General features: G+C 40.5%; 4 protein-coding genes across 5 annotated transcripts; 2 read left to right on the forward strand and 2 right to left on the reverse strand.

Annotated features, from left to right (window-relative positions):
• Window positions 1–772: 772 nt before the first annotated feature.
• lonp1 (lon peptidase 1, mitochondrial) lies at window positions 773–7545 on the reverse strand. The gene is made up of 18 exons (XM_048253424.1): window positions 6932–7545; window positions 6444–6532; window positions 6227–6346; window positions 5660–5930; window positions 5462–5523; window positions 5212–5341; window positions 4825–4908; window positions 4345–4565; window positions 4031–4169; window positions 3651–3829; window positions 3472–3559; window positions 3230–3352; window positions 3024–3140; window positions 2751–2891; window positions 2490–2655; window positions 2038–2258; window positions 1664–1828; window positions 773–1335 (listed from the first exon to the last, which is right to left on the reverse strand). The coding sequence occupies exons 1-18, from the start codon at window positions 7490–7492 to the stop codon at window positions 1183–1185; spliced, it is 3030 nt and encodes a 1009-aa protein (XP_048109381.1). The 5' UTR covers window positions 7493–7545; the 3' UTR covers window positions 773–1182.
• Window positions 7546–9812: 2267 nt separating this feature from the next.
• larp6b (La ribonucleoprotein 6, translational regulator b) lies at window positions 9813–11891 on the forward strand. The gene is made up of 4 exons (XM_048253091.1): window positions 9813–9872; window positions 10000–10116; window positions 10254–10467; window positions 10596–11891. Exons 2-4 carry the CDS (start codon window positions 10001–10003, stop codon window positions 11703–11705), a joined length of 1440 nt encoding a protein of 479 aa, XP_048109048.1. The 5' UTR covers window positions 9813–9872; window position 10000; the 3' UTR covers window positions 11706–11891.
• A 2122-nt stretch (window positions 11892–14013) lies between these two features.
• On the reverse strand, window positions 14014–16959 carry LOC125301155 (vimentin-type intermediate filament-associated coiled-coil protein-like). Of its 2 annotated transcripts, XM_048253490.1 has the most exons (3): window positions 16638–16959; window positions 16009–16405; window positions 14014–15766 (listed from the first exon to the last, which is right to left on the reverse strand). In XM_048253490.1, the coding sequence occupies exons 2-3, from the start codon at window positions 16197–16199 to the stop codon at window positions 15412–15414; spliced, it is 546 nt and encodes a 181-aa protein (XP_048109447.1). In that variant the 5' UTR covers window positions 16200–16405; window positions 16638–16959; the 3' UTR covers window positions 14014–15411. The 2 variants fall into 2 exon arrangements, with proteins under 2 accessions (XP_048109447.1, XP_048109446.1); XM_048253489.1 differs by having other exon boundaries at window positions 16009–16959.
• A 3709-nt stretch (window positions 16960–20668) lies between these two features.
• On the forward strand, window positions 20669–22829 carry ndufa11 (NADH:ubiquinone oxidoreductase subunit A11). Its single transcript, XM_048253491.1, has 4 exons — window positions 20669–20789; window positions 21996–22088; window positions 22321–22443; window positions 22640–22829. The coding sequence occupies exons 1-4, from the start codon at window positions 20711–20713 to the stop codon at window positions 22750–22752; spliced, it is 408 nt and encodes a 135-aa protein (XP_048109448.1). The 5' UTR covers window positions 20669–20710; the 3' UTR covers window positions 22753–22829.
• Window positions 22830–25873: the final 3044 nt, after the last annotated feature.

Raw genomic sequence — 25873 nt, forward strand, 5'->3', positions numbered from 1 at the left:
TGTGAAGTTTAGGCCATGCCTGAATGATGTGCTTGTGAGCGTTGGAGCAAGTCCATTTGCTGAAATAAGGACTGAAGTCAAATGCTTAATGTCATGATGCTTAATGTCATATGATGCTCAAATTTACCATCAATCCCTTTTGTGAAGAATCCATAAAGGGTGTTCATTATTGAGCCAGGACAAGTATTTTGGTTTAGGAGGTTACATCAGTTGGTAATTAAATTGTTTTGGAAATTAAGTCACTTCTCAGGAAGACAACCCCTACTTGGTTTGAGAGTCAGTAAATAGGCAATCCTTGGCCAATTTGTAATGATAAACCTCAATTCAGTCTTATAAATGGTTGAATCCATTTAACATAATGTAGGGTATTTACTGAAAATTCATGGGGTGATGCTTTCCTGGGGAAACTGAAAAGATGTATGGAAGTTATATGTAAACATGAGGACAAGTGTGTGTGTGTATGTGTATATATATATATATATATATATATATATATATCTATCTATATATATCTATCTATCTGCTGTCCAAGCTTAAGGACAAAAATGTGATGGTTTTGAACAAGATGCACAAGAAATGCTGGGGAAAACAAACATCTTGCCTCCAGAACTGATTCTTATTGGTATTTCAACAATAGTAACCATACCTTTTAATCATCAGTATTTGTGGCATTGAATGCAGTGTAAGGACTCTAAATGAAAATTGGGTTAAGGTTTCAGAAAGAATCCAACCCATAGTATTTCTTGACCACTGACAACAGAATCATTTAAGGTTGTTTCCACAGAAGTGAAATTATATTTGAATAACAGACAAACCACCTTTTAAATTAATACTTTAACTCAATCAAAATAAAGGCAGAAATCAATAAAAAAAGGAAGATTGATTTGGTTCCATCATAATACAACATACATATCTTTGTAAATAATAATTAAAAAAAAAACTATGTCAAGGCTGCGTAGCAGCGATATCATGATCCAACTGTCTGGCTAGAGGATCTTAGAATTTGAATAGAATTCAGCTACCAGCCTACTCCCATATTCACGTCCACACAAGTGATCGTGTCCTTGTGGCCCATTTCTCAAACAAACTCATGATGGTGAATTGACCCTCAACTAACTGCAATGATGCACCTCAGGGATTACGTGGCATCTGTTCATTGGATAACAACAGTCACTTCATTCTTCAGTTCTCTCCAGAGAAGGCGACCTTGTAGATTTGCTCATAGTGTTTCACAAAATGCACCTCCAGGCCTTCAGTGATGTATTCTGGTAGATCTGAGAAATCCTTCTTGTTCTCCTCTGGCAGTATCATACAAGTCACACCAGCCCTCTTGGCCTGCAAATGAATATAATTTGGTCAGTGATCCTCATGAAAACAAAGGACCAAACACAGGGGTATGTTTTCCAAAACCATAGTTGCTGGCCTGTTAGCAACTTAGTTGGTTGGCCATGGGAAATTGCATTGCAACCAACAAAGTTGCTAAATTAGCAACTATGGTTTTGGGAAACACACCCCTTAGCAGCAACAGACAAATATCGCCTTATCAGGACAGGTGCTACAGTGCTTTATACTACAGCATAAAAAACCCTTCAAATTAAATATAGTATCACGATGCTTACCAACATTGTGGCTCCTACAACCACTGGGGATCTTTTACACTTACCGCAATGGTCTTCTCCTTGATTCCACCCACAGGGAGGATTTTGCCCGTCAGGGACAGCTCTCCCGTCATGGCCACATTCTGACGTGCTGGGGTGTTGGTGGCCAAGGACAGCAGGGCTGTCACTATGGTGCAACCAGCGCTTGGTCCATCCTTCGGAGTAGCACCCTACAGAGAAGTTTCATGATTTAGACTCACTACATAACAAGACAGCAATAGGTACATACCATCCACAATTGGACAACCAAGCCAAGGATTTACGTTTTTAAAAAGGTGTGAGCGCTTTTAATGGCAAATAAATGCTGAAAAGGGTCTGTACGAAGACAGTAACCGTAAACCTCAAGGTTAAAAAGATGTGTGCCTGAAGTGAGGCATACCTCTGGGACGTGAAGGTGTAGGTGAGAGTGGACGAGGAAATCATTGTCAGGCTGCTGCTTCATGAGGAAGGCGCGAGCAAAGGTGTAGGCGATTTTGGCACTCTCCTTCATCACATCACCTAGCTGACCAGTCACCTCAAGGGACCCCTCTTTTGGTCCATCGGTCCCTGAATGGTCCCGAGGACGTCGCAGAGAGGTTTCAATGAAGAGCGTGGAACCACCTGAATGAGAATGAGACAAAGGTGGAGATGAGTTACTAAATAGTGCAATGGGCAACAGAACGAAGTCAAATCTGTTTATTTATTTGCACTTTTCAAGGAAACCAGAGACTGTGCTGAGTATTTTTATTTTGTTCTTTAGTGATTGTTACTGTAATGTCTCCCTTTCTTATTCACAAGTGAATCTATTGGTAAAGACTACATAGTTGTATTGTAGAGGTCATGCTTTCTTACCCATAGCTGTCCAGGCCAATCCCATGATGACACCTGGAGGGGTCACATCATACATTCGGTCCACTGTAAAGATGGGTTTGCCGACATAGTCCTGCAGATTTTCAGATGTGACCTTCACTGAGGTCTCTTCCCCATTCACAATGCGGAACGCAACTTTTCGGAAAACCTTCAAGCAGAGAGAAGGGAATAAATTGGCTTTTTAGTACAATAAACAGTCAGATAATGTTCTCTTTTACGTAACTGCTACTAAGCTGATATTACCTTCTCCACTTGCTTCTGAAGGTTTCTGACCCCACTTTCTCTACAATACTGCCTTATGAGAACATTCAAAGCCTCAGAGGAGATTTCAGTTTTCTGCTCATCCAGTCCACAAAGGGTTCGCAGCTGAGGTACCAGGTATCTCTGTTTCAGTGAGCATAAAGAGACATTATTCTGGACTGTCTTAGACCACAGGAGTAAATCAATAACTTGTCAACAAATTGCCACTGACAGCATGTGTGCTGAGTGCAATATTAAACATATTTCAACCATTACCTCTGCAATGGCTAGTTTCTCCTGGGCTACATATCCAGACACATTGATCATTTCCATACGATCTCTCAGGGGTTCTGGGATGGTGTCAAGCACATTGGCGGTACAAATAAATAGTACCTAAAGAAGGAAGAAATAAGTTGTGATGACAGGAACTGTTCTGAACATATTGGATTACCTTTTCAAGAATCATGGAGCACATGTGATACCTTGGACAAGTCCACAGGCACATCGAGGTAATGGTCAAGAAAGTTTGCATTCTGCTCTGGATCCAAAAGCTCCAGCAGGGCTGATGAAGGGTCACCTTGGTAACCTCGTCCAATTTTGTCAACCTATCAGAATTTTGACAGACAGTGGTGTGTACAACACATTCTTCTACAGCATCCCAATGCATTATAACCATAAGCATAACTCTATAACAAGTTTTAACTAGTAACAACAACTAAAATACCTCATCAATTAGCACAAGAGGATTTTCAGTTTTAGTCTTCTTTAAGCACTGGATAATCTTTCCAGGCATAGCTCCAACATACGTCCTCCTGCAATGACAAGGGCAGTTATAGGTTATTCAACAGAACAAACTGAAATGTAGTAGCCATTAATTGCTGGTACTAGTGCAGTATAACCCACCTGTGACCTTTAATTTCAGCAACATCAGTCATACCACCCACACTGAAACGGAAATACTCCCGGTTAAGGGCTCTGGCAATGGAGCGAGCAATACTGGTTTTTCCTACACCTGGGGGTCCGTAGAAACACAGGATCTTTCCCTGTGTGCTGCCCCGTAACTGGCTCACTGCAATAAACTCCTGTTTGATAAAATAAGAAATACAATAAGTTCCACATATATAATTTCAAAGTATATACCTATTCATTTTGTATTTGTAGCTATCAATAATGAATGAAATTACACCAACTGCATGAACATAAAGTTATATTGTGTATTATATTGTATACTTTTTTCACCCAAGTCAATTGTTCCAACTGACTTCGTTAATGTAATTTCTCACCAGAATACGTTTTTTCACATCATCCATCCCATAATGATCTTCCTCAAGCACCTCCTTTGCTCGGCCCAGTTCTAGATTTTCTGTGCTATTGGTTCCCCATGGCATGGAAGTCAGCCAATCCAAATAGTTCCGTGTAACACTGCAGAATTACAACAGGACAAAAAGAGAAGACCGGACGAATCAAAACATGTTTAAGAAAAAACATCATCTAGCTGAGATAATATCATGTAGAACAACAATTGTTGGCTTCTTTAATCATTTTGCAGAAGAAAATTCAGTAACAGCAAGATTAAAATGCTTTAGTTAACACTAACTTGAACTCAGAGGAGTGATTATCAAGAAGGCTGAGTTTGTTCAGCTCTTCATTAATGACATCCATAACGTGCTGTGGCACCACTCTTTCCTTCAGTCTCTCCCTGAACTTCTCTTCAATGGCGTCCTTGTCCTCTTTTTCCAGGCCGAGTTCCTTCTTAATGATCTTCAACTGCTCCTGGAGAAGGTACTTCCTGTGTGTTTGCTTGATCTTCTCTTCAACCTACAAAACAAGATATTGTCATTTCAGCTGTACACAAAATATAAACTTTTCCCAACTATTGGGAAATCACTATTAGTTAAAACCACCACTGAGGTTAAATCCAATAACTCCAACTCTCATGTCTGCAATAGAAAATTAATCAATACTTGCGTAACACTGGTCTTGAATAACATGTTACACACAAACATGAGGATGACTTGACAGCCATGCCAGGGTCAAGGTCAGGGTCAAGGACATAACACGAACATGGGATACTTACCTCCCTTCCTAGGCGTTGCTGTAGCTTGCTGAGCTCATATTCTTTTTTCAATAGGGACAGTGCTTTGTACAGACGTTTGGGGATCTGCACAGTAGATAAAGCGGTGATATTTAGAGAAACATTTCTGTATTTACAACATGTAAATGTAAAAGATCTAGCCCTAAGCACTTCTAGCAGCTGCATATTGATTTCTGAGAAGTTTTAGCAATGAAGCAGTTTTTGCCTTTGCTGTTATTATTCAGATACATTGGAAAATGGGACTGGAAAATAACTACAGGTTGGATCCGGACCTAGGTCCCCAAGGTCACTTGAACCTGCATGTGGTAGGAATACTACCGCTTGCATCACAGCTCCCCCACAGACAAACCATTCTGAAGGACCACTCACATTGGTCTCTTCCAGAACATCCTGAAGCTCGTGTGACTCTGCCCCAGTAAGAGCTGCCCCCATATCACTCAGGTAGATGGGATTATCAACCACTCTCTGTCCAGCCTGCATCATCTGTAGCACAGATTCTCTAAAGACCAAGAGATAGAATGTTCTCTTTAATATAGCAGCAATATTGGAAATAATTGTGTTCTTGTATTTTTTTAAAAATCAAGCCACAACTGGTGCATATGAGGATCTTTTTACATACCTGTACAGAGGATTCAAGGCAATGATATCTCTAATAGTCTTGACAATTTCTGCAGTCAGTGCCTAACACAAAACAGAGAGATTCTAATCAGTTTCTTACTTGTAAAAGATAAGAATCAAATATGCTAGTATAAATGTGTGAAATGTGTAGAGTAATGTTATTACTGGTATATAATGTCATCTGACAAAAGGCCAGTACCTTGACTTCTTCTGTGATCTGAAACTCTTCATGCTGCACATTGTCCACCTCGACCATGAGGATCTCTGAGGAGGTTTTGGGCAGTGGCACAGGCTCCACCGTCAGGTCTGCGTCCTTTACGGTGTCCTCCATGGCTTCAGCTACAGAGCCTTCCTTGCGCACACGTTTGGGTTTACGGCGTGGGGGCTTGGGCTGGCCTCCCTCCCCTTCAGACTCCACAGGAGACGGAGGCTCGTCAGGCTCCACTTCCAGTTGCTTATTAATACGAACTCTAACAAAGGTACACAGTATTTAACACCTGCCATGAGTAGTTTGACTAGAGAAATGCATGGCTAGGGATCAACTCATGCATTGTACTCAATGCTACAGGAAGACATTAATACTTGTTTAACTTCAAGCTGTTAAAAACACTGACTTTACTATTATGGACATTTAGACATTTTGTTTGTTTGCTCACATAAAACTTTTGTATGTTGTGTTACTTATGGGTATTGAAATGCACTAACACTAAATGTGTTAACTCAAAAGCTACACAAAACTGCAGTTGCATTATTGTAAAAGAATTACCGTCTGTGGCCCATGACAATCATACGGAGTTTGTCTCCAAGGTCCTGCATCTCATGTATCTGCACAAAAGTGCCAGTGTTGTAGATGGCGTCCAAGTTTTCCACAACATCTACCTCATTGCTAAAGTGAAGAAATGAAATGGTGCTGATGTTAGCATGTGGCCATTTGAGAACAGGTGATGATAGTTATTTTAAGGATCAAAGAGATTATTTATTACCTGTCATCTTTCTTTAGAAAAACACCAGCATAAGGCTGAGCCAACCTCACTTTTCGCCTCAAAAGGTCCATTAAGGCTTTATTCTTCACCTAAGAATTATGAAGTAGTTGCAAAACCACATGTGTTGTAACAATCACTCAACTTCCAAATCCTTTCTATTTTAAAATGACAAATGTCACTATAGGGCTATATCCAGACTGCTGAAACTCGAAAGTTATCTGACAAACTATCTAAACACTGAAAACAATTACTGAGTAAGCACAACAAGCTCAACTTTGTGTATTCTTGGAGATTATACATTAAACTCCTTGAAATGTGTGGTCCTCGTGCACCAACTTAACACACTGTGTGGCTGATGTAAGAGGCAGCAAGCGTCCTTTAGCTACAGTAGCTTACACTTATCCCGCTTCATTAAAATGTATGTGGCTATGTGAATAATCTTTTTTTAGACCTGCAAGTGGTTATTTCTGTTTTAAGAGGGGGTTTACCTCAATAATTTTGATGAATCGAGGGAAGACTGGATTTCTATTAACGGCGATAAGGGGTACATTAGGGAAAACCTCTGGCACCATCATGGTTGTAAGAGCAGTCATTTGCGGGGAACCATAACCTGCCCCACCGTCACCACTTGTCTCATCCCCTCCTGAACCACCGCTTTCGGCTCCATCCTCTCCTGAAAGTCCGCTACCCCGGTTGCCGAAGTATCTCCTCTGCTGACAGCCAAAAATGGCTCTACCATGTTCAGTAATTTCGGTGGTAGAGCCAAACACACTTGCAATCCGTCTCCATTTGCTTAGATCACCATAGCGCATCGCTCCTGTCATTGATGAGCTGATGTTACCAAAGGAGCCATTGCATAAGGATGATTTCCACGTGAAATTTGAGGAAGAATAACAGCGATTTGTGACCTTGCTTGACGTTATGACTATATCTCCTCCATTGCTACTCCTCAGGACCTGTCCCGTTGTACTTAGGCAATTTTTAAAAAGAGTATTCCCACTTCTGTAGGACTGTTTCAACGCTCCCAACATCCTCATGTAGGTGCCCATGTTTGCTCTGGATTTTTCTAGAGGGACCAGAGATCATGTGAACAGGGAGATTTCCATCTTCCGCTGAAAAAGCGTAACAGCAGTCAGGACCGGAACTTTAGCATCAGAGGCTAGTTTTTGTGGAATCGTATTGGGAAGTGGCTAAAGTAAGACGAATAAACACATATTTTGCGAAAACAAACAGGTCCTTTTTAATTAGACCTTGATTATTATGATCTTTAACATCTTTCTCAAAATATGACGACAGTTACTAGGTATTAAACGAAAAACTGATAGTTTATGAGACAAGTGACTGTTCTTCTCCACTTAAGTGAATTTGATTTGATTGGTTCAGAGTGATACATGTGACCCAAGCTAAAGCCAGTTAGCCGTTATGGAAAACTGAAAAGATTGCTATCTCCAGAGACGGTTGTTGTAAAGAATCTTTGCTATCTTGCGTCATCAAATCTCCTCCCACTGTTTTTACGTGCACGTGACCAGGCCTAAACGTTAACATTTGACTGTCCTACAGTTTATTCACACAGAATTGATAGGGGATTTTTGTTTGTTTGTTTTATGTATGTTTTCTTTTGTATGTTTGATTTTGAGGCTGAATAGGGAAGTAAATACTCCATTATAGATATTTTATTTTTCTTTGCTAAATACCACATCCACGCAAAAGTGGTTCTAGGCCATTTGTCCTGCTTTTATAATTGTTTTGAATAGTTATATTGATACAATAAAACACTCTAGACAGTGGCTATAAGGCTATAAAACTGTGGTAGGCCTGTCTTGTGACCTCAAAGGATGTTTTGCCTGCCAGCCTGGCTGTAGGCTACCTGTACCTGCACCCCTGTACACAACACAAAAAGATAGTTCCTTTAAGATCTCTGATTCAAATCCGCCAACAAAGAGTAATGTCTATAGAGATTGACTGTAACCTAAATAAAGTGGACAAAGTCTTCCCGGTATCATCTGGGCCTGCTTCTTGGGTTGTACAAAGATTCCAAAATTGGTCTGGAAAAAGTCTAATTATGCTGGCATATGGCTGCAACACATACGTACAAACCTATGTCATAGTAATTATGCTGTTCACTTCCATATCTTAGTAAGTAAAGTTTTATTTATATAGTGCAACATATTTTTCAGGCACAAAGCACTTTACATATAGAAATTAGGCCTAAGATATAACAAACAATTTTTAAAAATCCATAAATTAATATTAGAATATACTACTCTTGCTTTTCTGGTTTTGTTAATTTGCACATAATCTGTAAAATTGTAACACTTAATTATTTGTAAATTACTGAAACAAAAGTGATTAGCAAATTTCTCATTTGTACAGGCTGTTTATTTTGAAGGCTGTCTTAAGGTGTTAAGTAGCCTAAACTTCCTTTTGATTGCTGCATAGATTTTAAGGCTTATGAAGAGATTCACCCCAAAATGAAAAGTGTTCGACGCAGCCATTATGCTATTTACTTCCATATAGTCTATACAGTGAAGACAAAACACTTATCGGTCTGGCTCCTTGTTGCACTTTGCACTCTTAAAACGAATGTGTTGTCCCTATCTGGACACAGAGATGTGTTAAAAAACAACGCAAGTTGTGTTATTTTCAACACATATTGTATATCAAATTAAACAAACTGTGTTGTCCCTATCTGGACACAGAGATGTGTTAAAAACAACGCAAGTTGTGTTGCTTTCAACACATTTGTTTTAAGAGTGTACTCCTTTGATGCATTGCCTCCTATTGGGTGGTGTGGCTCCTCCAGTGTTGACTGTGTTCTAGATAAAGATAAACAAGATAAACATGCCTGTCTATTTTGACTTCTCTAGGTCACAGGGTAGGCTGAGAGAATGGGAAGATTCTGTTTGATTCAGTTTGCAAGCCATCTTACATGTGCATCATGGTTAGGCTATAGCAGATGTATTTTTTATTTTATTTTATTTAAAGGAATTTACATTTGAATTACTCTATGCAATATGTATGCAATTAAGGTGTGAAGCAAGTCAACTTATGATTAGTCCTTAATGAGTCTTGGTTACGGAAAAGTTATTTATTGAAGACTGATATTCAGTCTAAATTGTGACTGTTAGGACTCACTTAAAATGGTCGATTATGGGATGCTCACGAATTTTGCAACATGCAATCCAGAGAAGGCGATCATACACCGAAATTATCCTACCATTTTTCTCAATGCATTTGTAAAACGGAAAGGAATCGTGGTCATTCATCTTTACCATCGTGGCTTTGCAGTCGGCATAGAACACATACATTGTTACATCACCTGCAATAGTTTAGCAATCATGACGTGATGACTGTTCTAATTCGAATTCTAATTAACAAGCCAAACGCACAGGTGCGGTGACAGAGGAAACCGTCCTAGAGTAGCAGCAGGTAATTTAGGCATTTGTGTTGTTGGCAACATATTATATACACAGAATATTGAAGAGAGCTCATGTGATAATCATGAAATGTATATTATACATGGAAAGTTAATGATTAGGTTGTTTTTTTTCTTTAGCATGTCCTCGCCCACCTACACGGACGTCTTTCAGTGCGAAGATTGTACCTCTGAGCAGTCCCCGGACTCTAAACACCCATTCACTACTGATGACGGATTGAATGATAGTTTGGACGGGTAAATATTAATCAGCCAGACGGATTTTTTTTTAAATCAGTCAGACGGAATTGACAAAAAAATTTCAAAAGCCTGTTGTAGAGATGACATTTGTTATATTAGTTAAAAAAAAGCTTTTTCCATTTGCTTCAAAAAAGGAGCTCTGCAGACTTGACTGATGTGTTTGAGGAGGAGTGCTTGGAGGGGGATGCTTGGAGTCCACCAGTTGCTGAACTGAGGCAGAATATAACTGCTCAGTTGGAGAATTATCTGTCTAATGAAAATCTGGCTGAGGATGCCTTCTTGTTAAAACATGTGCAAAGGAACAAGATGGGCTATGTAAGCCTCAAGTTGCTAACATCCTTCAAAAAGGTATGACTTTTAGAAATGTTGGGTTGAGTATTTGTGTTGTGTTTGAGATAATTAGCCATTAGAATAACAAATGCCAAAGCAAAAAGACAGCTTGAAATTATTTTTGGTGTATATTATTTGCCCGCTAGATCCGGGAGTTGACACGTGACTGGCGCACAACTCTGGCTGCTGCCCGCACCTCTGAGAAATTGGAGGTAAATGAGGAGGGAACCAAAGTACGAAGGAAAACTCCTGTGCCTGACTGGCTTCTGTGCATCCCCACAAGCAAACTGCTGCTGGCATGGAATTTGCTAGACAGTTCCACCGAAGAAGAGGAGAACGCATCCCCTGGCCTGGAGCAGCAGGACCTCATGGAGATAGCCATGCGAATTTTCAACGTCCATGGCACCATCTCCTCCCTCAGGATCCTTCGTCCAGGAAAGGAGTTGCCAGTGGAGCTGAAAAGGTTTGCCAAGAAGCACACCGAGCTGGGCCGTAAGCTCTGCACCGTGGTGGAGTATGAGTATCTGGATGGAGCACGTAGGGCTTACAAGGCCCTGCAGTCTGAGGAGCAGCAGCAGCAGCAGGGACGCAAAGGTGTACGAGTTGTGCTTCTGGGCAGCCGTGGCACGCGTAAGCCCACCTCCGTCCAGGACGGCGCTGAGGAATCCTCTGAGGAATGTGTGAAGGACGTCTGTAGCAAAAAGCCAAGCCGCAAGACCAAGCGCTACCCCTACACTCTGGAGGACTCGGTGCTCTACAGCTCCTCAGAGTCTGACTTTGCCCCACCCTCGCCCCGTCCGAACCGGAGGGTCACCCGTCCACAGGCCCTGTACGGCAGTCCACTTGCCATTCCTCGAGTGTCCTCTTGCCGGAGTGACCCCTACAGGGAGCCCCTGTGTAGTCCCATTGGCAGCCCCCTTGTGCCACGCAAGCTGTTTTCCAATAACCATGGCACTTCTCCACTGGCCACACCACAATTTGTCAGCACTCCTAACTCCAACAACAGTTCCTCCTTCAGCAGGATCAAGTGTTCTGGGGATTATTCACAGGATAGTGCTGCTTTTGTGGGAAGCCCGTGGGTGCAGCGGCGAAAAACTGCCGCTCAGGCCTTCTTCCCGGACAAGAGCTGCTCCATGTCACCTGGGCAGCTGAAGAAATCCATCAGCTTTGTGGAAGTGCTGCGTCAGCCAATTGGCCCTGATGGTACCAAAGGTTTCTACAACTGCATTGGAAGAGGGAAGCTACTTCTGCGATAGTAATTTGGATCTGTGCTGTGTAATGCACTGTCTGGAAGGGCAGTTCCCAAGCACTTTTAAACCACAGATCGATCATCAAATTATTTTGTATGTGTGACGTCTTGTCAACTAGAAAAATCACTTTGTGGATGGAGGGGGAAAAAAAGTTTTGTATTGAATAAATAAAAACCTTAACTTTGTACTCAACCATTTCTTATCACCTATTTCTTATAGTTTCAATTGTCATTGTTTTATCCGAAATGGCTGCTGTGAAAAGCATTTTAATATTAAACATGCAGCCATACAACTTTTTCATTCATTAAACCTTATTTATTCTCGGAAGTCCATTTAGGCCTCCTCTTCAGTGATATCGGGATGCTTGTAGCCATTAACTCGTGTTCAAACAGCCACACTGCCAGTTGCCTGTACATGGTTTAAACCTGGACCTTTTTTGTTCAGTTGAGATTTTCTTTTGGTGTAGGCCTATAGGATTCATTTATGTACTGCAGGGATATTCAACTTCATAACCAAATGGGCCAGACAGGAAAACCACTGGGTCTTCGCGGGCCATCCAATATATGGTGTTGCTAAAATTTCTCCTGGGGGCATAAGAGACATGTATTCATGAGTATCCAGCTACATTCAATGAGTTCAGTAACACTGGATGTGGTGGACATTCCTTTATTCTAAGATGCATCAATAGGCTCTCAAAACAATTCCAAACAGACATAAGGTGCTTATAGAGCAGGTCCATATAGATTATTTGTCAAATAAACCAGTATCAGGGGATGGAATATAACATTCACACCCAACTTCTGTCATAGCTCATATTTTTAAAATAAATCAGTGAAACAGTATCCTGACAAACAATAAGCAGAATTTTAATGACTAAATTAACTCATTAAAGGCACCCTTTAACAGTTTTTTGGCCTTACCATAAAGTTTCCAAAATCCTGTTGATGGCACATAACCTAATAACATGACGAACGGCAGTTCTGCCATTGAGCTGCCTTCTAGGCGATTAGCGACCTACAAACTTTCTAGTTTTGGGTAGGAAACCACCCCTCGCCTTCCTCTCTCCAAAATAGAAACGCAAAAAGGCTGCTATGCTACAGGAATTCGGAGATCTTCGAGTTAAGTTCATACTTTGTTGCAAAAGACGCATATTTAGTTAGTTTAATGGACTAATTAACCAAAGGGGGACCCCGAGAGCAATTGTTGTTAAGGGTGCCTTTAACATCCAACTTTTGTCATATTTCATATTTGTAAAATAAACCACAGTGAAACGGTACTGCTGCAAAGGCGGGAATTCCTAGGTAGGTTATCTGACATTCCAGTGTGAGAGGCGCAAACCACTTTTTGCAGCCAAGCACTTTCGTTTTATTTTATTGATTTTATCGTAGTCATGGAAGCCAGATTTGAAGGCTGTTTGTGGGTGGGCCGCAGGTAAAATCCAATGGGCCGCTAGTTGAATAGCCCTGATCTGGGAATTGGCTCATAGTGGATTTCTTCAGCTTTGCAAACCACCTTTTCATCTGTACAAAAAAGAAACCGTGTCTAATGTGAACTGAATGTTTGGTCTGTGTATAAGTACTGTAGTAAGTATAAGTACAGTGTTTCCCATACATTGACTAATCTGTGGCGGGGCGCCACAAAATAAAAATCGGCCGTCACAGATTCATATTTTATATTTAATTTAATTTAAATTAAATATAAGATCAAATCCTTGCATTGCCATTGAGCTGCGCTTTTTACGCACGCAGCCTTTCCTTACCCCGCCCCGCTCTCTCTCGTAGCCCGCTGCCCCTCCTCTGCATATGCATTTAAAGCAACACCAAAGAACTTTCCCTCTGTTTGTTTATTGTTTATCCAGCACCGGCTAGGCAAATAACAATGTCCACAGACAAGGTAGAATATGTTGCATGATTTATAAACATACATACACTTACATAGTGCGGTTATAGCCGATAGAGGCCCGCAAAGCGACTGCAGAAGTGCTGTTATATATATATAGTATATATACTCTTTTGATCCCGTGAGGGAAATTTGGTCTCTGCATTTATCCCAATCCGTGAATTACTGAAACACACAGCACACAGTGTACACACAGTGAGGTGAAGCACACACTAATCCCGGCGCAGTGAGCTGCCTGCATCAACAGCAGCGCTCGGGGAGCAGTGAGGGGTTAGGTGTCTTGCTCAAGGGCACTTCAACCGTGGCCACTACTTGTCGGGGTTCGAACCGGCAACCCTCCGGTTGCAAGTCCGAAGCTCTAACCAGTAGGCCACGGCTGCCCCTGTTTATTACATAAATAATCAACAACAGAAAGTCCAGAAAAGGATTTTATTCTACACCTGAACAGCTGAAGGCATGTAACATCTCCATAAACTGTCCATAGGCCTCCTTTACAGAACAGACTTTGCTACCACAAAGTCTTTACCATGAGAATACCAGACATTACATTTGAAATTACATGAATATGTACTTCTGCAAACAGAACACTACACACAGCCTTCAGAAAAGAGATGCAAAAATAGCTTTTTAAGGTACCACTGCTGTTTTAGTAACACTGCCCTTATCATGCGCAGCAATTTAATAGATAAAAAGCAAACATAAAATTTGCATAGAATTTGCTTCACTGAAGCATTCTTCATAAAGGGCAGGACCACATGCAGAAGTTCAAATTGTGACCTATATCCCATTTCTGTAATTAATGGTATAGATGCCAGTAATGGCAAAACAGATAACTGGAAAAAGGAACTTCAAGTTGTGCAGACGGTTTTGTATCAAGGAAACAAAGATTGGATGGGGGAATTAGACATCAGAGGATCAATCAAGGCAATCTGAATTGTGTTCTTAAGTTTCAATGCTTTGCAGATGATGGATTTCAAAGCAGATTACAACATACAGTAGAACTTCAAAGACTATCCTAAGTGGCTACCCCATTTTTAAATTTCACACCAAAATCTACATTTCTCCATGTAGATTACATTCTATACTTTGCACAGTTGTTTAAAGTCAACTCAATTTGAGAAGACTCTTCTCTTGAACGTGATGCATCCATTTAAAGCTGTTATAAGTTGAACTGTTTTGGAATACATTGCTTGTTATTTTGCATTCTGATGGTGAACATAAAAATAGATACTATGAGTCACCAAAACTGTCTGAGAAATAAATCTGATATTAAGCTCTTGAATAAGCAACAAAAAAAAATCAACATGGTCCAACTGTATTAACCAATACAAACAAAACTTTTAGACAGACTGCCACGCCTGCCTGCCCTTGTTACCTATGATGGTCAACAAGGCAGAAGTTTTTCAGGAATGCCAACAGCTTGCCGTATCTTTGATGTCATTGTGTCCTGTTTGAAACAATTTACTAAACAAATAATTCAATTAACCATTACAATATTACAAATATATATATATATATATATATATATTATCTGAATTAAATCTGTATGATTAATTCCTGTCTGTTCCTACATCCTTTCACTAAAGGTCCATTAGTCTATCTACATTCTTATCTTTGTTTCAAAGGAAGAACCAAAGCTAGATCTCAAAACACACGCTATGGTAATTAATCCAAAACCTCAGCCAACATTGTAACAATGACTCTGAACATGCCATGCCATCTGACGCATTAGCCTACCCATGGGACACATCATGGAAAGGTCTTCAGGTTCAGCATGCCATGAATAATGTTGAAATCAAGTAATGGATTTTTCTCAAACAGTGGTTCCAAACACCACTCCATCTAGCTCTTGGTCATCCATGTCATCCTCGCTGAGGGAGAAGTCCTTGTGATTGGATACACGGTTGGGACTGCAGCTGGACTCACCATCTGTGAGAGAGGAGTTGATGGCAGTCTCACCCAAGTCAACAACAGGTCCCATTCTCTCAGCTTCTGCCATGTGTGACAGCATCTTGTCCAGCAATGGGCGACTTTTGCAGATGTTATCCAAGAGCTGGCACCGATGCTGTAGCTGCCCAATGAGAGCATCCTTTTCCTTTACTGTATGTTGAAACTTCTGGATGGTTTCCTCAGACTGGCAGAGTTTTTCATGGAGGTAGGATATCTCTCTGAATGAGAAAGCAAGATAATTCGGTCAGAATACTCAAACACCACACTAGAGAGATTCAGAGAGTAGAGTAAATCTCTCTGAATATCAGAACAGCCAGTAGCCAGAATAGAATGTCTGACAAACAGTTTCCACACTGGCACATCTATCCTAACACTTAATTGCAGTTCTTAAAAATTGCATCCTCTCTAAAGCAACGACATAAATATAGACTTCATATGTCATATTTGTACCTTAACTTACCTGTCTTTGGCCTCAGTTATTTCTTGAGTAGCAGCTCTGAGCTGTTCATCTTTCCGGATGAGGCTTTCAGCTTGCTCACGCACGGTTTTCTCAGCTGCTTCGAGTCTCTGCTCCAGCTCAGCAACCCGCCGATGCAATGCAGCTAAATGTGCATTTGCTTCCCTGATTTGTACCGGTGACGGTGAAGACATGTCACAGGAACCGTAGGGCAGACCAACTACACCATACCAATCTTCATTTACAGCTGAGATATGATGTTAGCCACGTTAGCGTCTCCTACTGCCACGCAGTACGAATTTAAAGCTGGGAAGTATGGCTAGCTGGGGACTTCTTCAGCTAACGTCAACTTTAAGAAAAAGAGACTCACCATCCACAAAACGGCTGGTAATTCCATTCGCTATTGGGACAAAGCAAATTCATTGGAAAAAGTCAATCCAATTATGTTTCTGTTTCTCTGACTCAACGGTTACCTTGCAAGGCATGTAATGTTATCGCTAGCTACGTTAGCTATCCTGGTCTAATGTTAACGTTACTCATTGACATCAAATGCATAACAGTAACTCCGTTGCCTTCCTAAGATACGAGTCTCCATGTCTGGAAGCGATTTTTCTGAAACAAATCATTCAAACCTTTAGTTTAATTGCCCTGCTTCCAATAGCTTTCTGCAGATGATCATTGACTTAAAGTTCCTTCGCAACAAGCTTGGAACCTGTGGATATCCTAGCGTTCCGGAAGCAATAAACACTCTCCATACGTCAAAACCAAAGATACTGGAAGAGAGGTCAAAATACCTTAAAGAAAAACCTTGGAAGCGAAGAATGACATGCCGGACCTACTGTGTTTGCAAAATGTGACCGAGTGATAACACAAGACTAGTCACAAAGAAAGTGCAACAACAAATTCACTTCAGAGAGACAATATGGCATTACATCAAATGACAACAATTGAACAATAAATGTGCAGTCATAAAACAGAACACAGAAAACAAATAGTGTTGAGATGCGGTTTTGAACGGGAGGACAGGCCTGGGGGGTATTCCAAACCTGGGTAAGATAGATAGATAGATACTTTATTGATCCCCAAGTGGAAATTCAAGGTCTCAGTAGCATATAGACATCACACATGCACTTACTGCAGAAAAAGTAATATAAGTATATAAAAATAAAAAAAACCACCACTGAACAATAAAGACAGTAGAAGGTAAAAAAAAAAAACTAAATAAAACTAAATCAAATATCCACATAGTGTGCGTATGGATGATTAAGTATGAGGCGCTTGCAGTGACAGGGCAGGGACTGAGCCTGTGATTCTGTTTGCATGGTAAGGTGCTCTATGAGAGTGAGTGTCATGTTGCAAATAAGTAAGTCCAACAGTGGAAGAATAAAGTCTAGAGACCAGCATAAAATAAATATGGACATATTAGAGAATAATGTAGACAAAGTAATAGAACAACTATATCAGCGCAATAGTAATAGGGTTACAGCCATTGGTCAAGTATTAAGTATTAAAGGGGTGGTTCAGGATTTTGGACATAGGACCTCATTTCCAAGTAAGCAAGTGTGATATTTATCAGTGGAGACCGTTTTCAACACGTTTCATCCAGTCCTTCTAATTGCAGAGTTAGCAGGTGCTAGGCTAGCTTAAGTCAACGGTATGTGCTAGCCTGCCACTAAAGACAGTCTTACCCACTCCAAAGTACACCTGAGGCAAATTCCAGACAATCGATGTAAATGTCTGTGTTGATAGAATAGTGTAAGAAATACAACTACCCTTGCATCGCGTTGCAATAGTTATACTTTGGTCCCTAAACTTGTTAGTAGTCATTTTGCAACTCAGCGGTGGACTGATATTACCAAGGCTACTACTAGGTATCCCCATTTGAGTGCGCTTTACTGTTTACTTTTTCGGGCAGTACTACTAACCGAGCAAGTATAATTCCGCCGCTGCTAAGAAACTAGTCCCTCAAAATGTAATGCGATCATTGAAATGCAAGGATAGAATAACGTTAGAAATAACACTGTCAATACAGACATTTGCATCGATAGTCTGGCGTTATAATTTATTTGCCTCGGGTGTACTTTGGAGTGGGTAAGACTGTCTTTAGTGGCAGGCTAGTACATACCGCTGACTTGGCGCTAGCCTAGCACCCTTAACTCTGCAATTAGAAGGACTGGATGAAACGTGTTGAAAACGGTCTCCACTGATAAATATCACACTTGCTTACTTGGAAATGAGGTCCTATGTCCAAAATCCTGAACCACCCCTTTAAGTATTAAGTACGGCCACAGTCCAGGCTGTGGGAGGGAGGAAGGGGTTATGCATATGTGCTAATATAGCCTGTAAACAGTGTAGCAGTAAAAACAGTAGACCAGTGGACAGTCAGTACACAAACATGGAGAAGGTGGAGAGTAGTATAGTAGTATATATACTCTTTTGATCCTGTGAGGGAAATTTGGTCTCTGCATTTATCCCAATCCATGAATTAGTGAAACACACTCAGCACACAGTGAGGTGAAGCACACACTAATCCTGGCGCAGTGAGCTGCCTGCAACAACAGCGGCGCTCAGGGAGCAATGAGGGGTTAGGTGCCTTACTCAAGGGCACTTCAGCCATGCCTATTGGTCGGGGTTCGAACCGGCAACCCTCCAGTTACAAGTCTGAAGCGCTAACCAGAAGGCCACGGCTGCCCCCCAATGGGCATCAATGGAGGCAGACAGACTATGCAGACAGTGGAGTGACAGAATGGAGGCAGACAGACTATGCAGAGAAGTCTATCTCTCCTCTTCAGTCTGATGAACTGTGGCCGCTCGGTCAGGTAATCTGTAATCCAGGATATGGTGAGCGTCCACACCCATCTGCAAGAGCTTATCTCCAAGTCTGAGGGGTGATGGCGTTAAAAGCACTTGAGAAATCAAAGAACATAATTCTTTGAGTAAGTTAACTCAGAGTAAGTGGTAAACCTCCTAATAGAAGAGCTGTAGCCTATGGCTTCCTTCTCCTAACAAAACAACGGCATAGGGCTCTTGTTGTAGAAGGTTTACTACTTACTCTGAGTTAACTTAGCCAGGTTTGTCACTAAACCACATACTTGGGATACCCCCCTGGTCTTTGAGAGTTTGAAGTGTAGCCTAGCCTACATTTGAGTCTAAATGTGTGGATGCGGTGGGGTGGTGGTAGTGTAGTGGTTAAGGAGCTGGGCTAGCGTGCAGTAGCCTGAAAGTTGTCGGTTCAATTCCCGGCTTCCACCGTTGTGCCCTTGAGCAAGGCACTTAACCCCAAGTTGCTCCGGGGACAATGTGATCCCTTGTAATATAGCTGACATATGTAAGTCACTTTGGTCAAGAAGTGTCTGCTAAATGTAATGGATGCATTCATCATCGTCGGTTGGGCCTGAGCGCATCCCCATCCCAAGACTATTTAGTTGATTACCTAGAAGTACAATTCTATTGCCAGCCTCTCTCGTCCTGTCACCCCTCCTCATCCAGTTCTACCAGGTATCAAGCAGACACCAGACATCAAGATACAATAGAGTGAAGTGTTTTTGTATTTTAAAAATACAGAAAATACTTACCCCAAAACCCCATTGTCCTCATGGCAAGTGAAAGATTGATGTCTCATTTGTCTTCTCTGATTCAGTGTAGTGACATGTCCTGAGAATCTTTGGTGTAAAGGTTTGTGTGTCAGTGGGCCTGAGGGAACATGGGCAGTTTTTTTTCACCACACCAGAAATGTTTGAGTATCCACTAGAAAGTTTTGCATACACACCAGAAACTTTATTGTGCCCACACAACATGTTCTGGTCACATAACAAAGTTTCTACTGTGCATGAGAAGATTTTGCTTGCAAGCAAAAAAGTTTCTGAAATTCTGAAGTTTCTGATGTGCTTGCAAAAAACATAGGCCTATTGGTGCACACCCAAAACTGAATTTTTTAAACAATTGGAAATGAAATTGGAAGGACCCGCTAATCATAACAATTAAGCATATCATGCAATGTTCTCTGAAGTTGTGGCCAGGTTCACTATGTTTTCTAGCAGGTGTGTCACTGGGTCTTTTGTGAACTATGGATTTTGCATCACTTTGATGATGTGGTCTGACCCTGGCTTTGCCCTCCTGTTAAATGGGTTCTTGCCACTGTTGCCTTGTGCTTTGCTATATGGGGGTCAGGCCATAGGCTCTCTATCATGCTTTGAGATAAAAGTAAATGAAATAAAAATACATTAACTAATTGAATGAATAAAACTCAAGCTTTTACTTGCCACCATTGCTTGATCTAAAGATTTTAAGAGTTTAAACTTTACAACATTTATCTAGCAGACACTTTTATCTAAAGTGACTTACAAAATTAGGATACTAGTCTTTCCGTGTAGCCATGATAATACAAATTGGCTACGCCCTATACTCTGCTTAACACACCCACATCAGACACATTGAAACCTGAATATCTTGGAGCTCAACTGATACTTATATAAATCTTTAATAGAAAACAAACAGCTGGTTATTAAATTGATCAATTTACCAAAGATTTCGGCAGGTGGCAGTCGATTAAAGATATTTTGGCTGAAGTAGTTCACATCAGTTCACGGCATTGTCCCCTTCCAGTCCGTTAGAGGGCGATATTACAAAGTACCAAGATTACAAAGAGTTATTGAATGTATCTGGGAATTCTCGCGTTGACTGGTGTCCTTGATGTGAAGTCAAGATGGGGTACTGGGAGCTAGAAGAGGGTAGAGATTGTGTGCAGAAAACATGGATTACTACCAAGATAGCCACTGCCATAGGTACGTTTTGTATCGAATGCTCAGTTTAGTGTCAGTTTTGTACAATAATGAAGCGTGAGAGGCAAACAGCGCCAGTAGGCCTTGCGACATGCCAGGGTAGGCTTAGCTCCTAGCTCCTTAGCTCACCTAAGCTAGGTATGCTAACAAACACGATAACGTTATTTCAATCAAGGTAGCACTAACAAAAAGTTAACGTAACTTATCTTTAGATAGAAGATAACAGAAATATGTACGGTTGGTGGGATAATTGACCTGAAACCCAGCAACCTCTGGTGCAACATATAACATTGAACATCACTCTGTGTTCTTTAAGATAACTCTTGTTGTCACCTGCGGCTTGTAAGAGTAGTTATCTAACATCCACAGTAATTTCTAATAAACTAACTAACTAACGTTACCTACAGGCTTGAAGTTAGTTGCAGCTAGACCAAAGACTGGGTGCAGAATGATAGTATTACATACAGGGTTCATGGAATTTTCTATATATCTATTCCAGACAATCATTGGACAATCATTTTTGGGGCAAAGTCATGGAATATCAGGGCACTTTGTTTTAGTATAGTATATAGTATATATACTTTTTTGATCCCGTGAGGGAAATTTGGTCTCTGCATTTAACCCAATCGGTGAATTAGTGAAACACACACAGCACACAGTGTACACACAGTGAGGTGAAGCACACACTAATCCCAGCACAGTGAGCTGCCTGCTACAACAGCGGCGCTCGGGGAGCAGTGAGGGGTTAGGTGCCTTGCTCAAGGGCACTTCAGCCATGCCTACTGGTCGGGGTTCGAACCGGCAATCCTCCGGTTACAAGTCCATAGTGCTAACCAGTGGGCCACGGCTGCCCCAACGTTTTAACATTAGCGTAATTAACATTACTTGCCAAAATACATTAATACAAATATTTCCACGCATGTATATCTGGATATTAGCTTTACTGCTTGCTTGAGTAGCCCTACGTTGTTTACCGTATTCAATACCCATTTATTCATCACCCGCTCTAAAAAAAGATACACGGTTGCTCTGAAATCATCGGTCAGTATATTGTAACATCATTATGTAGTAAATCATGGATTTTTTTTTTTTTGTTGAAAAGTCATGGAATTTAACATTTGACTTAGAGTGGGAACCCTGTATATAAAATCGAGGCTGGTTTTCTCTGGTCCTGAATACCAACCTTCTTACTATCTCTGTAATGCACAGGGCTTGTCGGCTCAGCCTACCACATTGTGGCTTTCCAACCTGAAACTGCTGTCGAGGCTCTTCAGAGGGCTACTTCAGGCACAGTTACAATGGGTAAGCAGTAGACATAGAATTGTCCTTTGAAACCTAACAGTGGCTTCACCATTCTTCAACTTCTTTATTTTCTAGAAGATATCGCAAAGTGAAGATTTTGCTACACATTATACATCATACATTATTTATTTATTTTTTTCTTATGAGCTGTGAAGGAGATGAGTTTTAGCACAATGATTGACTTGAAGGTGAAGATAAAGTGACTTTTAATTTACATTATGTATTCTTGCAGCTTCCCTTGGGGCAATTTTTGGAATGGCTACTTGTCTAAGTGCCCAGGCCAGGGATGCCCCAGATGACCCTTTAAATTATTTCATCGGTGGTTGTTCCTCTGGAGCATTCCTTGGAGCTCGGAGTAAGTACAAAAGCTGAGCACAAGGATATTTGACACTTCTTTGGATGGTCCATAAAAAGAAGTTGATGATGTACTACTAATAATAACTTCTCATATTAAGGGCAGGGCAAAATATTTGATTTGTACAAAAAAAAAAAGTTCACATCTACATGTTTTGAGGTTATCCATAAGTTTGTTTTGTGTTTGTGTTACACAGCTCACAGTGCTACTACAGGTGTAACGGCGTGCATCGGCTTGGGGACATTGGCTATGTTCACAAAAGTTGCCAAGATGGAAGGCTGGAAAATAAGTGGTCCTCCCAGGCTATAAACATACAGTGTTTGTCCTGATTAAATGTTTTATGTATATTGTATATGGAATTAATAAACTTCACAGAGACTAAAGTATTGAATGAATATGAATGACTTCTTAAATGTGTAGTCCTTCAATATGAGCAGTGATTTGATTGGCTATTGAGTTCAAATTTCAGCAATTGTTCACTAGCATCAAGGACCATTTCAGGCTGGGTTTGTTACAGTTCCCACTGTAACAAATGCTATGATGGATTCATGAAGATGTTTTTACAAATCTGAAAAGTTTCAAGGGCATATTACATTATCTATAGCAAACAACACTACTGGGGGTCTGTACCACTAAATAATGGCACATACTTTAGACTGTGGAAATACCGAGGCAGGTATAGCAGGACATGAAGGCCTTGGCCAGACAACAAGTCAAATATACATGAATTACAAACCAGACTACCATGTTGGGAGAAACCCAGCATTATTGTCTGAAACAGAAACCCTAAGACAATATGTTAATATTTGTAGATTTTAATGCGGGCGTGTAAAGAGCTCTCTAGTTTGGTGACCGTAGTAGGTTGAGGGTTTTGTGTGAACCGGATTTTATTAGCCCTTGATATATTCCACAAGGTGGAGCTAGAAAACAATTGCCACAGTCTGAGGTCAGTTTAGAGTCAGATTTGTGTAGAAGTCAACCAAATGAAATCAACAGCAATTTAAAGATAATTGTACATTGAATCAACAGTTACTGTGTTAACCTTTTTTTTTTTTTACAATTAATGATGTTCATTGGAGCATTTGAAACGTCACTCTGCATATTCATTATTTCTATTCTTCAGGTATGTGAAATGAGTACAGTCACTCAAAGAGCCTGAAACATAAGGCACTTTATGATAGTGGTACCATGTTGCAGCTCTGTGTACTGTTTAAATTTATCAAGGACATTCTGAAGTTCTTTCTCACAGCCTTTTTGGGAACTGTACACCTCACACTTTCCAAAACTCAGATCCTCTGCAATTTCAGACCTATTTTTAGTTTGTTTATATGAAATGCAAACACAAAGTAATCTCACAGTCCCTACTATATTCAAGACTGAAATCTGCCTTAGTTAGAAATCACTTTAAGTAGCATTTCCTGGCCATCAGCTCTTTGAATCACCACAGTGAAGTCAACGAACCTCTAATAGTTCGAAAGAGCGGTAAAAATATGTCTTGCTTCCCATTGACCGTGCTGTCCCTGTGCTGAAAAAGGCTTTTGGAACTGGGCAGACTTTTATATGTAAGCACTGCACTTTCTCAAGTTTATTCTTTCAACCATAAAACAACTGTAAAGCTGATGTGTGTATGCCCTTAACATTCACTGCCAAATTTTACTTGAGTTGTTATGGAACAAAGCAACAATCTGCCTGGTAATTCCGCTGTTATTCCATTACAGTTCAGTATAGCTACTACTATATGATAATAAGATATTGCACACACACAAACACACACACACAAACAGCTGAGTTGAAACAGATGTAACCATTTGTTTTGTAACAACAAGAGATAAATTATAAGTGTGGCAGATGGTGGTGGTTGTGTTTGGCTTGGCTGGCTGTACCAGACTCTGCGCTGGGCTGAAGATCCCACCAGTTTGGGGAAAGAAGTGTGGGCCAAAAACCACTAATTGTTCTGAGGACTAAACAATACTGCAATTCATTTGATTTTGTTTACTTCAGGCAAGTTATCCATCAACTTGTCTTGGAAATAACTGAAGAGAATGAACAATTGCACAATATGTGGATGGGAAATCAACATAGAATGCTAGCCAATCCACTTGTATATTTGCGTACCTCTTACATAAGCAACCTCAAATAGCAAGGAACACTTGCCATTCTTCAAAATGTATTTTGACATTGACGGGAGAATTTTATGCAATGATTCCATATGTAATGTGACTAACCACATGCCCTGGAGCATTTATCTGCAGCCTAAACACAGAAGCTCATGCAAGTAGATAAGTGCTATTTAGCTAAATATTAAGTAGAGAAAAAGCACATTGCACAAAGCAATTACTTTAAACTCTTAATGCTACCATGGCTATATATTGTAGTTTTCGACAATTTACTTCCAGTTATGTGGTCATGTTTTCTGTCAAGAAATGCCGTATACATGTTTGATAGGCTAAATAAAAAAATACTTATTTTGGTTTGATTTTTGGTAAAAGTATATTCATTTTTGTCCTTCGTGCAACAACAAATGGTTTGCTTGCCTCTCTTGAGTTTGTCTCCACTGAAAAATGAGAAACTAACCAGCATCTATATCCTTGAAAAGAATTCTGAAAAGAGCCCTCCACCACAATGTTGTATAAGTACAGCTACAACAACCCAAGGTGAATAATCCTCATGGGTTGTAAATGAAACCTTTTTTTTTCCAAGATTGCGTGACTGCATGGTTGATAGAGGTGAGCTGCATATTAAATGAATGTTGGCCATGCATGATGAAAATAGGTCTGACTACTGAGTGCAGAAAGTGCTCTTATCTCCCACTGCCAAATAGGTTGAATGTCAAACCCCATGTGGTCCTGATTGAGATGTCCAAGAAGAGTGGCCTCAGAGATAGAGATGAGAAAGTGCCTCTGCACTTGTTTTAAGGAAATAACTTTTTATGATAAAGTTTTAAGCAATGAGTGACAGAACATTCCCTTAATAGTCCTTTTAAATTGTTTATCATATATTTTAGCCTATAAATCCCTAGTGTGAGGAGTTGATTTTTTTATTAGGGCATCATCCTTGGGAAAAGTGATGGGATATAGGGTCTAATTGATTGCTTAAAGATTTAATTATACTACTATGTTGTATCAACTGACTCATAAATACTTACAGTTAGCTCTCTTCAGGCTATGACTGCTGGACACCTCACTGACCTGATGATGGCTCTGCTTGTTTAGTCTGTTTTAAAGTGTTCAGAGAGTACAAAGCCACTGCTTCAAATGTCTGGACTTGACTGACACAAGTGATTGCAACAACAGTTCCAGGTCTTTCTTATTCTGTGTCAGAAGTGAATAAGTATAAGTATATATACTATTTTGATCACAATTTTGATCCCATGAGGGAAATTTGGTCTCTGCATTTATCCCAATCTGTGAATTAGTGAAACACACTCAGC

The sequence above is a fragment of the Alosa alosa genome, chromosome 9 (genome assembly GCF_017589495.1).
Source record: "Alosa alosa isolate M-15738 ecotype Scorff River chromosome 9, AALO_Geno_1.1, whole genome shotgun sequence".
NCBI classification, from domain to species: domain Eukaryota; kingdom Metazoa; phylum Chordata; class Actinopteri; order Clupeiformes; family Clupeidae; genus Alosa; species Alosa alosa.